This window comes from Palaemon carinicauda, chromosome 31, assembly GCF_036898095.1.
Source record: "Palaemon carinicauda isolate YSFRI2023 chromosome 31, ASM3689809v2, whole genome shotgun sequence".
Taxonomy (NCBI): Eukaryota; Metazoa; Arthropoda; class Malacostraca; order Decapoda; family Palaemonidae; genus Palaemon; species Palaemon carinicauda.
In genome coordinates, this window is record NC_090755.1 from 64,052,626 (window position 1) to 64,068,920 (window position 16,295).

The window sequence follows — 16,295 nt, forward strand, 5'->3', positions numbered from 1 at the left end:
TTAAAATTTACATTTACGTATGTAAAACAACTCTCTCTCTCTCTCTCTCTCTCTCTCTCTCTCTCTCTCTCTCTCTCTCTCTCTCTCTCTCTCGCTCGTAGATTGTTTTCCTGCTTTGCTACGTATGTATGATTTTATATAGATACGGTAAATATTTGTAATAACATATTTTATAAAAGCTTTTACCGTAATATCATTATTTATCACTTTCATCATGCGCGTTAAATTCCTTAGTTTGTTTACTGAGCGTACTTTATGACGCCGTCGTTTCAGGCGGCGTCATAAAGAAAAACATTTCATTTGGAAGTCCTAAGAAAAATTAAGTAAAACATTAGTAATAACCAAATCAACATACTGTACTGAATAATCAATATAATTGATGCAAAAACTAACCTATACAGATGTGTAAATGCGTTTGTTTCTTCATTATAATCAGAGATAAACGTAAACAAAACATTGGCTGCCATTTTTTATCGTGCTTTTTGGCGTGTTTAGGAAACGCATGATATAAAGTCGCCTTTAATATTTGTGCCAGTTTTAGTTTAGGGTACGTTAGTACATGCATTAAGTGTTCTGTACATTAAAGGGTAGTTTGTTAACAGTACTACGTACAAGGGAAGGTTTTAAAAGTCTGAATATACATGTTAAATAAATAGGTAAATATGGTGTTACTACTTCGCGGATTTTCACCTATCGCGGCCGGGTCTGGAACCTATCTACCGCGATAAACGAGGGTTCACTGTAGCCTATTCTCGAATATGGATGGGGGAGGAGGGTGGAAGTGAAGTTGCTAATTCTGCCTTTTTCCTAACCAACAGATAATTGATTACAATTAATTCTAGCAAAAATAATATCTTTTACCTATTACTAATGGAGTCCTACCACTGAACCGGACTAACTTTGGGTTTTGAATAGAATAGTTAACTTTTCAATAGCTAAAATATAGACTTTGCTAAATAACGAGGTTTAGTATTACTGCTGACTCCTTGTATATTCCTATATGAATTTTGGTATACATTCTAAATTTCTACAGTACTTCTCTCCCATCTTGGTGTATACTAGAATTCATGCAGACAACTGTACCTAAACATTAAATAAAAGACAAAGGGTGATGTGTAGAATATAATACTAATAGGGAGAAATTCAGAGATTGAACTTTGAAAATGGAAACCTATTATATTCTTTTCCAGTCAAAGCTACCATTTTTGCTCCTCACGCTAACACTAAATTCTCAAATGCAAATATCATTTGTGAACAGCTATTTTACTTGTTCAGTGATCTGGTAGAACTAATATGATATTCAGTAATAAAAAAAAATATAGGTGAAGGCATTAGATTTATGATCAGATTGTGTCCTTAACATAGACATAGCCATATGTTAACATGTTTCTCAAAAAAAAAAAAAAAAAAAAAAAAAAGGCTTTAAAAGACTGTTTTATGTCAAATAGATACTACAAAGTGATTGACCTGTACTGTTTACTGAATATGCCTAATGATGCCTCACATACTGCATTACACACACTGAATTGGTTGAAAAGTCAGTCATCAAACCTAAATTATACATACTGTTATTGTAATCATTAGAAAGAATTTTTAAAGTATTGGAGTATCGGATAGTATAAGTATCGATTATTTCTCTGGTATCGGTATTGGTATCAGTATAGGTCTATAAAAAAAAATTGGGGACTGGTATTAGCCTCCAAAGTAGTATCAGCACATCTCTAATAAAAATACCCGTAATGCATTAAGTAGTGACAAATAATATAAGCAACAACAAAATACTGTACAGGTACAGGTCCACTATCAATCATCTGACACCTCCTGCAATCCAGCAATAATTATGAGAACCAATTGAAATGACCTATCTAAAATAAATGTTTTTACATCTGACACAGCTGAAGCTTTAAAAATGCAAGATTATTAATACTACATATATATTTGGCTATGGCTCTATTTCCATTAAATGAACCATAAGAAAAGATCATATGCACTTACCCATTTAAGTGATGAAATAAATAAATTTTTCTAACAATAAACAGCATTTGAAACATTAAATATAGATGTCTTCCAAGCCAAAAATTCAATAATCGGAATTTCCAAAATTCCAAACTGAGGTTGTGAGTCACACCCCTTAAACTTACAAGACTACTCACCCCAAGCATGTAAAAGTGATGAAAGCTCCATGACATAGCAGCCACTCCGAGCAGTAAAAATAGACACAGCATCTTCAGGAAGTCAGCATAGAAATGCATGTCGACAGGCTTGGGGAAGAGAATAGATCTCACCAACTCTCCTCTGACTGTGTAGAAACCTATAAGATAGATAATTGAATGAGTTTCTAGTATAAAACATTCATCATGAAACAATCCAACTTACTATGAAAACTTTAAAAATCAATTTCCAAGAACTAGAATTGGGAACAGTTAAAAAACCAATGGATGCCTAATAATCAAATAACTGAAAAAAATAACATACTTAAACTGATTAAATGACAATAAAATTTGGAAGCCACATTCTTACTACAAATTTCCCACAATTTTGCCACCAACTACAGTATACTCATACAGCGAGAAATGGATGGTAGGGGAGCGCATCTAGGAGTGAGTCTGTCTGTCAGTCTTAGCTTGGCTATGACGGTGGCCCTATTAATGTTAGTAATTTTAATAGCAATAATAATAATAATTATAATAATAATAATAATAATAATAATAATAATATAATAATGATGATGATGATGATGATGATAATCATAATGTTAAAAATCTTAACAGAATTAATTATGGGAGGCTCATTAAAATTTAATTAATTTCTCATCAAAATAATTTTTATCATCTTGGTTATTCATTCATTTCTACAAAGAGACAAAATTTCAATCAATTAGCTAACAAAATGTATTCAAAGATGATGATGATGATGATGAAGATTAAAAATTATCTGAGACACTAGAGAGGTATAATTTGTCTTGAAAGTAGCCATTTCCAATGGCTTAGAAAGAGTAAAAACCATCAAGTTACCTTTAAGCAACTTATTCTTTTATACTTTTCTTAAATAAGTTTCTTTAATGTTTGAAAATCTCTCAACAAAGTTGGGCTATTCCTATGTGTTATCTTTATCTTGATCTTCACATCCTGAAAAATTTTCCAAGACATTACGTACGTTTTTCCGTTTGATTAGTTTGTACGGGATTCTTATGCGCCTTTTTTTCGGGATACTCATCTATCCAGTGGAGGTGCTAGCCCCGACATTTACAGCATTACAGCAAACTCGCAATAAGCTATTGGTTGATCTTTTATAAGACTGATGCACACCCAACAGCAACTGGAGTTCCCAGGCAGTCAACATCCAAGTACTGACCAGACCCAACATTGATTACCTTTGCTGATCAGACAAAAAGCAGGGTTTTCAACGCAGTATGGGCATTGAACGCAACACTGATGCAAAGATTAAAAGACAAAATATAGTATTGAGTACCCCAGCCATAATTTTTTTGCCATTAGCTGCTAGACTGTCTCATTACTTTGCCAAAGAAAAAAGCCTCATGGGAGGGAAGAATACGACATTTTTCAGTTTTGGGGGTAAACATTGATAGAAATTGGGCTTAAAGATAGAAGCAATATGAACTTCAGGATGGTTCAGAGGAATAATAAAGCACTAGGCCTATACATAAAAAAGAATAACTTTATAACAAGTTTTGTCTTTTAAAAACACAATAATATCTTTTCATGTAATTCAACTAAGCCCTAAAGATAATAAAACAATGTCTCTCCACTAGATTTATAAATTGAAACAATGTATTTTAGTCACAAGGCCAGCATTTGAGCCAGCAAGGCTATTTAGTGTGAAGGTGCAACTGGGGAAAACACCACAGCTATACCACGAAGTAAAAGATGAAAAAGGTTGGGAAGCAAGGAGGAAGGAAGCACGAATGGAAAGTATGCTAAAAAGTGGAGGTAACTAGGTGCTGAAGGGATACAGTTTGCGATGTATTTTTAGCAATAAATTCACAAAGGGACTGTCTTCTGAAGTGCCTTATCTTTCAAAAATGTCTATCAAAAGAAGGAGAACCTACCTGTTTTAACAGCTAGTGCTTTGAGTTCTTTTCCGCCACGTATCTGAAGAATTTCTGTGCCACTGTACAGCATGTGATGTTTGTGCTCTTCTTCACTGAACATGGCATCACTGACGGGTGGTATGGCAACCTGGGTGGTGTGCAAATAAAAGTGTTTTGATTTATTTTATGCATTAAACATCAGATTACAAAAATATGTGAACTTTCCTCTTATTACAATTGAAACTTTGTAGGAAATAATAAATACATATGAAGAGAAAGTTTCTATCATAATATTCTAGAAGATAAAAATTCTAACAGACCTTTGTTATAGGAATAGACTCCCCAGTCAACATGGCTTCATTGGTTATGACAGATCCATCAAGCAAGACTGCATCAGCCTCCATGACTCCAACATTGTCCTCCTTCAGAAGGAGAATGTCCCCAGGGACGACCTCTCTTGATGAAATGATATTACCTGTTGTGAGAATTATTTGAAGAATTCCTAACTGATGCCATTAAGATCATTGGGATAGCAGGAGTGAAGAGTAACTACAAAATGACTTCATCTTCAGATTCTCAATTGGAGTGGATTACTGAACTGTAGAGGACAAATGATTGTCAATTAAAGCAATTGGGGAACCTTACAAAAAGACCAGTGATGTATTAAAATATTTTACACATCTAATTGAGATAGCATAAGAAATGTCCTGTCAACTGTTCACCCAGTAGTTCATTAAGAAAGATGGCTACCCATTCACAATGAATCTTAAGTGATGATTAAAACGTAATTTCTGGGTCGAACCTGTGACGGCCGGCGAAAAAGTCCTTCTTTGTACTTTTTCTGATATAAATCTTCCAAATATACCAGAGAAAATTAAAAGCATGGAATGCAGAGGTTACAACCCTCGCGCGAGCACCTTGTTGGTGTCGTATATCTAACAAGGGCGTTTGTAAAACACTATTCACAGGCTGTCTTCCATTTAGATAATCCCTTCATCAAAGGGGGAGGGCCGTGACAGGCCCTAGAGAATACAGTTGGGTTACCCTACCGACACCCACCACTCGCGCTCACTAGGTCATCCTTCTGTGTTGGACTTGCCAGCAAAGTTTATAAGTGTTTTGCCCAGTGTTTTTCGAAGTGATTGTCGTTTATTCAACATGACTGACGTTGATACTTCACCCTTACCAATGTTAAGTACCATAGTTTGTTTTGGCAGCTTTTGACAGTACCGGGCATTTGTTCTGTTTCCAATATGGTGGTTTTTAGTTTTGGAAGCGATTGTCTTGCCGAGGTATCGGCAGCCATTTTGGGTTATGTTCGCTTCGGTAAATATTCTAGTTAATTTTGCCCATCTGGTACTCTGTCATCTTGGTTATATCACTTACGTTTTATGGCCTTTTATTGTTATCATTAATTTTTGCTATGGTATTTATTTGCTTGCAAGTCCAATTTGGACCTACGAAGAATAGCGATTTAAAGAATAGCGAATTAAAGTTTAGCGATTTAGTCTGTTAGTTTGTTCTCGCCTCAGAGGCTTCGATTTAGACTATATCCTTGTTTTTTTGTGTTACGTTATTCTTCGTTCTTGGTTATTACTAAGAAAAGCAATCAATTTTATTAATGTTCTTGTTTTATTGTGTGATGTTAGTTTTTTATTATGTAACCTTGAGAGCGAAAACAGAGACTGCTCGTTCCCTGTTCTACAGATATGAGTTATTCCTTCTCTCGTTTTCTTTGTTAGCTCGAGTAAGAGAGGTGAATTTCCCGTTCTCCGTTTTTATACGATCACGAGTTATTCAAGCCTCCTCTTAGTATCAGAGTTGATGATAGTACGTTTAATATTATAAACGTTTTTATTGATGTGGTTACTGTTAATATAGCTAACAATATTAATAGGTACGTTAGTGTATGAGTCATTAATTGGGGTCGTTTTATACCGACACCCTTAGCTCCGAAGTTATGCTTAGCTCCGCCTTGAGTTATGCTCCGCTATATGGATACTCATTGGGTGAGAACTAGTTAACGTTCAGGAGCAGATTTTGGAGTGCAACGGTGTAATCCGGCACTCGGACTCCGGCTGAAGCCTTTTACACACGAACCTTTGTCATGTTTGATCATAATTACACCGTTACGGCCGGCTTCACGGGAGATAACACAATCATTCATTGAGGTTAATGTTATCGTACCGGGAACGGTCACGATATCACGGTGACGGGCCTTTGCTACCGGATCTCCGGTACAAACAGAGATCAAGCAGACGGCCAGAACCGGAGTTAACAATGTGATACCGATGAAGACTTCACAGTTTCATTATTACGGTCCCTTTTTCATCGAATCTCCGGCTTCACTGGAGATAACACAAACATTCAGTATTAGAGAATGTTATCGTACCGCTAAGGATCACGTTTTCACGATGACGGACCTTTGTCACTAGTTCTCCGTTACAAACAGAGATCAATCAGACGATCAGAATCAGGGTATGAACCCCTTTTTCATAAATAATCACAATATCGTTATTACGTTCCTTTTCATCGAATCTCCGGCTTAACCGGATATCGTACAGGCGATCAGCATTGAGGTTAATATTAGTTTTCCTCTGGTGTTCACGTTGTCACTATGACGGACCTTTGTACCAGGGATTGTTACCGGAGCTCCGTTACAGACAGAGCTCACTCAGACCACGGGTGGCCAATCTCTTGTTTTGCTGTAAAGGAAAGGATTTAACATGAATACAAAGTAAACTGTACTTACTTTAATGACACTTTGAATTTGCGTTGGTAATATTCATTAGTTATTCTTGAAAGTCCAAATAAAAATATATGAACATAACTATGCCTATATTTATGCATATATTTAATTCTAACTATGTATAAATATGGATAAATATCCATACAACATCGTGTTCAAATAGAAATAAATTGATTATGCCTATATTTATGCATTTTCAATTCTAACTATGCCTAAATATGAATAAATATCCATACAACATAGTGTTCAAATAGAAATAAATTGATTGTGCCTATATTTGTGCATATTCAATTCTAACTATACCTAAATATGAATAAATATTCATACAACATCGTGTTCAAATAGAAATAAATTGATTATGCCTATATTTATACATATTCAATTCTAACTATGCCTAAATATGAATAAATATCCATACAACATAGTGTTCAAATAGAAATAAGTTTCCACTCAGTACTGGGAACCAAACGTTGGCCCCTTCTAATGAAGGGCCGGGTCGAGACTAACCATGCCATGAGAGGCTATCTACTGTTCCTTGAAACTCTGGTCAGTGAACAGATGAATCAATAGAATACTAATAGCCAGTAAATAATGTTAGACCCAGTTCTGAACGTCTGAGTCAGGGGTGGCCAACCTGTGGCGGATGCGCCAACAGTGTCACATTTCATGAATACAAGTGTCGAACTATACCCCAAAAGATAGTACATTAAATGATTTTTCTTTAAAAATGATTTTTATGAGTTGTACAGTTGATCCCAGCCTGTGAATAGGATCACTAACCAAAGTTCAAGGAACATCCAGACTTATGTCCCCTTTCTTTTACAGAAGGTTCGCCTACATGGTTCCCGTCAGGATGATGATGAATCTCTCTGGCCTGCAAGAGAGGCTCTCCGCCCTTGGTTATCAAGGTTGGGAAGAAATGCTCCATCTAGAGGTCCCTATCTCCTCAGAGTGTCCTCTCTAAGGTTGGACGACGACCCCATGGACGGGCAGGTAGGTGGGGATGAATTTTGAGCCTTCAGCTTTGCAATTACCTACGTCACCGACCTAGGACCCTTAATGGATCCTGATGTTCATGTTACCCTGCATAAACCGTGACTGCTAAAAGCAACACATTCTAGGGAAAACCAAGGGGCTATGACGGAGCTCAAAAGTATGGTAGTGAGTCAGATCCGTTCAGGAACTCAGAAGTTTCCCCCTACAGCCCCAGGCATATCGAAGTAACCTCCTTCGATAAAAACAACGCATAGAGATTTGCCTTACATGTTCCATATATAGATGGTACCATAAATCTGGATGGCATAGACATCCTCCCTCTGGGGGACCTAGAATTTACTCCCAGGTACTAGAATTCCCGTTCAACGGATTCATTCGATTGAAAGAGATTGCCTTGGTTAGGTTAGACAAGGTACCGAAGGTAACAGTATTATTTCCTAAAGGGCAGGCCCGATCTGTCTGGACCAGGATGTTGTCAGTCTGGGGGTTACGATGATTCCAAGATCTGCCCTTCCAATTCGACCTACACGTTTGATGGTCTGATCGGGTTAGTTGTGGGAAATACGTTCTGTCTGAGGCCTCTATCAGACAGGAATCGATAGTCGGTTACCCACTCGTCATCACAGCCTCCCTCCGATTCGACGTCTATGCATCCAAATCCCCCTCATCAGGTGGTCTACCTCACTGATTCCCCAGGTACACAGCCCAACCCCGTTGGGATGTTTTACCTGCATACAGCCCTAGATCCGAACCCTCAGGCTCCTCTCGTGGACACCGGAGAGGAAGCTACAGGAGTAGAAGACAGTCTCGCCATCGAGACGGACCTAGAAAAAAGGGGGCTCGGAGAAGGAAAGTACCTAGATTCACCCCCTCACAACGCGGTGGTCCCGGTAGGGGGTAGACTTTACCACTTTCGAGACCATTGGACCTTCGGTCTGTGGGCTCATAGCATAATCTCTAAAGGTTTGAGGTGAAAATGGTCACAAGGTCCTCCTCCTCCACCAGTGACCTTCTCCCAGAAATCCACTCCCATCCTGGAAGAGTACACCACAGGGTTACTCAAGAAGAAGCAATCAAACGGGATCGATCACTGAAGTTCCAAAGCCACCTGTTCACAATTCCGAAGAAAGGCTTGGCGGCATTGAGAGTGGACCTGGACTTGTCAAGCTAAACTCTTACATTCTCTACGACAAGTTCCGGATGTTGACTATCTCTCAGGTACGGACCTTACTTCCCCGTAGGACCGTCACCACCTCTGTCGATCTTACCGACGACTATTATCTTGCGCCTTTAGCTCGAAACTTCTCTTCTTATCTGGGTTTCCGCCTAAGCAGGAAAGCCTTTGTGTTCAAGACATGCCCTCTGGCCTCAACATTGATCCCAGGATATTCACAAAACTAGGAGAGAGAGTGTTAGAACAACTCAGGAACCAAGAGATACAGATCATTGCTTATCTGGCCGGTTGGCTCATTTGGGCCCGGCCGGTCATAGAAGGCAACAGAGCTACGAAGGAATTATTCCAATTTCTCGACAACCTGTGATTTCGGGTCAATCTCCAAAAAATCTCGCCTGCAACCATCAGTCCGCTTAGAATGGTTAGCCATTCAGTGGGACCTTTCGAAGCACACGTTGTCTCTCCCTTCCAAAAGGTAAGAGGAATAGTTTCCAAGATCAAAAAATTTTCTCAAACACAAACAGGTGTCCGAAGAGCCTTAGAAAGTATCCTCGGACTTTTCCAATTCACTTCAGTAACAGATCTAATAAAAGCCAAACTCAAAGACATCAATCAATTTTGGAGAAAGAGAGCTACAGTACCTATAAGAGACATGGTCTCGAAGATCCCCTCTGTCTTGAAAATGAGACTACACCCATGGTCCGAACCGAAGGACCTCTCCAAATCGGTTCCTCTACAATTCCCACCTCCACAAGTGACATTCCATACAGCCGCGTCTCTAAGTGGATGGGGGGGATTACTCCGAACATCGGATGTTTCAGGTTCTTGGTCACTCTCCATGAAACAGTCCCATATCATTGTTCTCAAAGCCATGGCAGTGTTCTTGACCCTGAAGAGAGACTCTCCTCCGAGGTCGACCCACATCAGAGTAGTGTCAGACAGCACAGACGCAGTACACTACGTCAACAGGGGAGGATCCAAGTCACCCAACCTGAATCAGATCCTGGTCACTATCTTCGCCTGGGCAACAGAAGAGAACTGGTTCCTGTCAGCACCTCACCTAGCGGGAGGCCAGAATGTGAGAGCGGACTCACTATCCAGGACGGATCCACTGGAGTCAGAATGGTCTCTAGACATAATTTCATTCCGGTGGATACTCAGGCTCGTTCCAGGCCTCCAGGTAGATCTATTCGCAACTCAGATGAATCACTAACTTCCTTGTTATGAGACCCCAACCCTGGACCCTCGGGCTTATGCCATGGACGCATTACCCCGGGATTGGAACCATTAGAAGAAGATTTCCCTATCTCCCCCAGGGAATCTTCTAAAAACTTTTACACAAACTACGCTCCTTCCCGGGCGCAGTGGCTTTAGTACCACCTCACTGGCCAAGAACAGTTGGTTTCCTCTCCTCCTCGAGTTGAAACTCAGTCCCATCCGGATCCCGTTCCTCAAACTGACCTGAGTATCCAAACTCACTGTGTCAGATTACTCAAGGATAGCCAAAACTCTAACTTTGTGGACTACAGGAAGTTGGCAGCTCGTAGAGATGCGAACATTGAACCGGAAACGATCTCTTCATCGAATGGGACAAAAAGGGACTCGACAATTCGCCAATATGATTCGGCCGTTAACAACTAGTAGGTCCCCTAAGAGTGCAGACCATACTCGTATGTCCCCGCATTTAGCCATCTCTTTCTTGAGGTTCCTATTTGACAAAGGCCTAACAGTTAGCACTTTAACCACCATCAAGTCAGCTTTGAAGAAGATCTACCTTGTTGGGTTCAACATTAACCTAGCTGATTCCTATTTCTCATCAACCCCAAAAACATGTGCTAGGCTTCTACCTTCGGTTCGGCCACAAAAGGACTCTTGGTCTCTGAACGGTGTTCTCAAACTTGCGATGGACACGGACAATGAATCCTGCTCTTATATCACTCTTCTTAGGAAGACTTTATTTCTAACGGCTATAGCTTCAGGTGATGGAACATCAGAACTAGCAGCTCTCACGAAACCCGGAAAACATAGATTTCCTCCCTTCAGCCGAAGTACTCCTTTCCAGACAAAGCTTCCCTAGCTAAAAAATGAGGATCCGCAAAATAGGTGCTCCTCTCGGAAGATTATTCTTCATCCCCAGGATTTTTCTCCGTGTACAGTCACACTCTCAAGCCCCTTTTTAGCTAGAACTGCCACCCGCTCGTCTGGCTCCTTGGTTATCAGGGAACAAGGAGGTACTATTTCCATTCACGGTATCAGGCAACAAATCCTCTACTTCATTAAACATACTAATCCGGAATCATTTCCCCAGGCTCATGATATACGGACAGTAGATGCCTCCAACAATGATTTCCAGAACAGGGACTTTGATGATTTTAAAAAATATATGGGTTGGAAATCCCCTATGGTTGTCAAACGCCAATATCTAAAGATCTTACAGGCCCTTAAATACCCAACGATGGCAGAGGGGAGCCTTATCTCTCCCCATTAATCTCCTCTTCTTCCTTTCTTCCATCTCTTCTCTTCTCCCTCCTACCCGCCACTCACACCACGTCGCCGCTCTCCTTGGTAGTTCGTTAGCCCTATGATATTTGCCATGTTTAATTCCTATGGTTTAACTGTTATTGTAGTTACCGTTCCTTTAATGTTTAGATATACTTAGACATGTAAGGTTTGATGCCTTTTGCGATTCGACACTCAGTTGGTTCCTTGTCGTCATTATTATTTAACCTTACGTTCCCTATGTCATTTGGCTGGTTGGTAATTGGACGATTACTTTATTATATCATAGTATTGTCGTACATGGTGATTGTATTCTCCTCATTATGTTATTAATTTATTGGGCTTGGAAGGCATTCTCTGGTACTTTTTCGCCGGCCGTCACAGGTTCGACCCAGAAAAGGGATTTTGACGAAGGAAAAATCTATTTCTGGGGAGAGACCTGTGACGCCCGGCGAAACCCTTCCCGATGATTTTTGTACGGACCCACCCTTTCCTTGCCAAGCCATATGTTCTTGCAGAAGGATGACCTAGTGAGCGCGAGTGGTGGGTGTCGGTAGGGTAACCCAACTGTATTCTCTAGGGCCTGTCACGGCCCTCCCCCTTTGATGAAGGGATTATCTAAATGGAAGACAGCCTGTGAATAGTGTTTTACAAACGCCCTTGTTAGATATACAACACCAACAAGGTGCTCGCGCGAGGGTTGTAACCTCTGCATTCCATGCTTTTAATTTTCTCTGGTATATTTGGAAGATTTATATCAGAAAAAGTACAAAGAAGGACTTTTTCGCCGGGCGTCACAGGTCTCTCCCCAGAAATAGATTTTTCCTTCGTCAAAATCCCTTTACTGTAAACTAAATTTAACCAGCTTTGAAAGAAAAATAATATGAATAGGAGAGGAGGTTCATAAAAATTAAGTAACTTAACAAACCCATTGAAAACTCTATCCTTCTCATTAAAGAGGTTTAGGGGAGTCTATAAGAATACCTGCTGAGTCATCAACAGCATTAGCCTGGCCCTTCCTGGTACCAGCTTGAATGGACAGTGGGCTTATGCACAGGTCATATTTAAACATAGTGGGTCACTAGAAAACTGTCCTTTCCATGGCTTAGATCTTTAAACCCCATTAAAAAGTTGCAAATATCTATCCAAACACCTATCTACTCTTTTTGAGTTATACAAATAAGGAGATAAAGTGTTTGGGCATATTCATAATACCTTTCCTATTGTCTTTTCTTATGTCTTTCCCACTGTCTTTTCTTATACATAACTAAAATATCTGAGAATATTTTCAAATTAATAAAAAAATTTTGGAGGTTCACTTAAATTAGAATTCAAATATGACAGTATGCTAGAATACGAAATACAAAAATGGGCAAAAGTAAACTATGATCTCACTAAAAAAAGTAAATGTATATTACAAAGACAAAGTAAATTTAATTACTGTACTTTATAGGAAAAGGAAAGGGTGAAAACAAGAATGCAATTACGGTGCATGAAATTCAAAATACTCACGCTGACCATCCCTCAGGACCATAACATTAGACTCCGTTGTAATTCTTTTTCTCAGGGCACGACTTTGCTGAGAGAAAAGAATCTCAATCTTATTTTGTTCAAACACAAAAGATATGACTTTTCCAAGCTCAAGTCTTTGTTAATGGTAAAGAGGGTTATGTCAGTCAAATAATAACTTAGTAAACAAAAGCAAAAGCAATTAGTAAAACTAATGCGTGTCAAAGTATTACAGCAAAACACAAGCAATACAATAGGAAGAAAACCTGCTTATTAATTACAAATATCTTTATAATTGTTAGTTAAAGTACTTTTTAAATAGGAAATACATTTTTTTAAATACTAAAGAATAAATTACTTAGAAATCTTTTGGAACAAACAAATCTTAAAGAAAATAAAATGTGCAATGTTGAAAATTAGTTAAATAAAAAGTAATAACAAATTAAGACCTATAGGCTACAAATACAACTACCAAGAATAAAAAATATGATATACAGTACAATAAGTCCAGTAAGTGCCCTACGTGAGAACTTTCAATCAATTTTTTTAATAAGCACAAACCAGAATACAAACTAATTAACTTTACAAGTATTTCATTTATGTAGATTGATTGATTGATGGATTTAGTAATCTCTGGCATCCTGGCATCAGTCATTTATGTAGAAATAGCTGTAGGAATTGTTGACGCACATGTAGGCAAATTTGTTAAAAAGATCAGCTGACTGAGATTATGGTTATTATGAAGTGAATGCTCAAGTAAAAGATTCTATGTTGGACTTGGGTTTTTTTTTAACTTAAGAATCGACTCTTGAAAAGAATCTCATACTTATATAGGGGTCTTATTGTATATATAATAATACTGAAAGAAAAATAAGTAATAGTTACGAAAGTCCAAATGTCATCAAAAGAATACCAAAAAGCATCACATCAACTCTCATATAGCTTACCTTCCTTGTCTGCCAGACCATCACAGTGATGGAGATGACAGAAAGACCTAAAATACAGCCGGAGAAGGCAAAGTATTCTTGAATGCACCACAGGATTACAGTGAACACTTGGAAGATGTAGAAGGGGTTCACTGCCTACAATAAAAAAAATACCATTAACAAGTACAAAAGGAGATGAGGGATTTCTGTTCCCTTACAAGGAATCAGTGAGGGCATACATAAAGAAACAGAGGCGTTCACTTCCTGAAAATACTCATTCAAGATACAGTATACAATCATCACTTAATAAAAGCTGGCTTAACATTAACGAATTTGATTGATCACAGGGAAACCAGTGAATTCCTTACAATATTCATATTTGGTACACAGGTTTTCTTGCACAGTTGTGGCATTGGTCAGTGCATTTTTACCAACACCTAATCTGGTAGCTCATTTGCTGGAACTTCTGAAGTTCAAACTTGTAGTGAATGTTCTTGTGTTGAGAAGGTTGACATAAGTCTCTCTTCATAGTTTATATATGACATCTATTTCAACGTTGTTACCAATCTTAAAATACCTAATATTTACTGTTTATTACTTCTCATATACTGTACTGTAGTTTACTTATTTATTATTTCCTTTCCTCACTAGGCTATTTCCCTTGTTGGAGCCCTTGGGCTTGTAGCATTCTGCTTTTCCAACTAGGGTTGTAGTTTGGCTTTTGAGTCATGTTTTTTCCTTTGTTAAACTGTATAAAGAAATAGGTGGTCTTGGAGTGTTAAGGGGGAAAGCACAAAGTCGCAGTTTAAAATTCATGGGTAACAATACCACGTGACCAAACTCACCCCACGCCCCAAATGTTAAAAGACTACTGTAAACAAAGAAACAAATGGGTTAAGCACAGAGAAATACAATTAATCTATGAAGTGTAAGGTGATATATCCATAGTTTACCAAAAGGGGTACATCTGAATGGTAGAAGCAGCTCATGCTTATGACATATATTACGCTTATCATTAATTCATAAATATAGTTGAATTATTCTTAAACTGCAACAAGATAAGAGGTTTGCAGGAATTGGGAAAAAAAGATACAGGAAGAAATATCCTACAGTAACTACAGTATATGGTAAAATATTAGTTTCATCATCCTATTTTTTATAGGGAAAAATTGATACAAAATCATTGTCATTGTTATTTAAGACAACTAAATACTTATAATGTACATAACAAGCCTACATAAAAAGCTCTTGTTGCAAATAACCTTAATCATAACTATCATATATAGTGCAGAGTATAGAGTAGCATTTTAAAACAATATTACAAAATGTCCGCCAAACATTTGATGATTTCTTCATGAATAAACAGTTAAGAATGACAAGATGATTTAATAAGACAATATTAACAAACTTATCTCTAAGCTTGAAAGGTATGATGCCTCATCTTATCATACAGTACTACGCTCACCATTCTTGTTTAAAATTTACGTTTGAGTTTTATAACATAAAAAATTAGAAGTAAGAGATAAAAGTGTTATGATCATAAAAAGGAATGGTACTGACAGGCACCAATCAAAGTGTTTCGATAAAATGATTGGTCTTGGCTTTTCCAAAATAAATGACCATCAGACAGAGGCCTTTGAAAAATCAAATGGAAACCATAGGTTGCCCTGTGATATCCATTAGTGATAAGGCCAGATTGTGCTGAATTAGATAGGATTATAAAATTTAGGCCAAACACGGGAACTAGCGAGTTTATCCAGCGTCGTCATGAAAATTGAAAATATATAGTAATCAAAAGCCAGTTAAAAAAGAACACACCCAATGATTTACCATTCATATATTTAATCAAATAAATAAGCTGGACCCTAACAGAAACCATCTCGCCTTGTGACAATAAAAACCAACATCGGCAAAGGCCACTGTAACTTCTACTAACACAGTTATGAAACCGTCTTCTACTTCCCTAACACATCCAAAACAGTACTTTTTCTTTCAAGGAAAGATCACTGAGCCATTGACTAAATGATCTACATGGCATTAGAGCTACATCCTAACAAATGAAGGTATTTCATGTGAAAAATTTTAAAAGCGATTTGTATTTTTCCTAGCTTTACAAACCTAAGTCCTTTAGTAGGGGGTAAGATTTTGGCAAAAACTGGTAATGGCCAATGAAAAATTATTGAGCTTCTGACAACTGCCACCCTGTATAAACTGATGGTTTGGTCTAAGAGCATTCCTAGCCTTCATTTTGATTCTGCCAAGGACTTGTAGGGTGGATGCAGTATTTGGAAAAATATAAATTACTTTTAAAATTTGCAATTTGTTCCTACGCAAATGCAAACCATTGTTTAGTAGGGGAATCACCATTAGAAGGGAGGAGGCTCCGCTTGC

At 38.1% G+C, this 16,295-nt stretch overlaps 1 protein-coding gene across 4 annotated transcripts in view; it reads right to left on the reverse strand.

Moving 5' to 3' along the window:
* The window catches only part of LOC137624470 (polyamine-transporting ATPase 13A3-like), a 113,699-nt gene that overhangs the window by 48,884 nt on the left and 48,520 nt on the right, over positions 1-16,295 (reverse strand). For all 4 annotated transcript variants that reach the window (XM_068355239.1, XM_068355241.1, XM_068355240.1 and 1 more), the window contains exons 6-10: positions 13,926-14,060; positions 12,982-13,048; positions 4,372-4,526; positions 4,070-4,199; positions 2,154-2,311 (exon numbers count right to left, since the gene is read on the reverse strand). In XM_068355239.1, the coding sequence (XP_068211340.1) occupies positions 2,154-2,311; positions 4,070-4,199; positions 4,372-4,526; positions 12,982-13,048; positions 13,926-14,060 (645 nt within the window). The remainder of the gene's footprint in view (positions 1-2,153; positions 2,312-4,069; positions 4,200-4,371; positions 4,527-12,981; positions 13,049-13,925; positions 14,061-16,295) is intronic.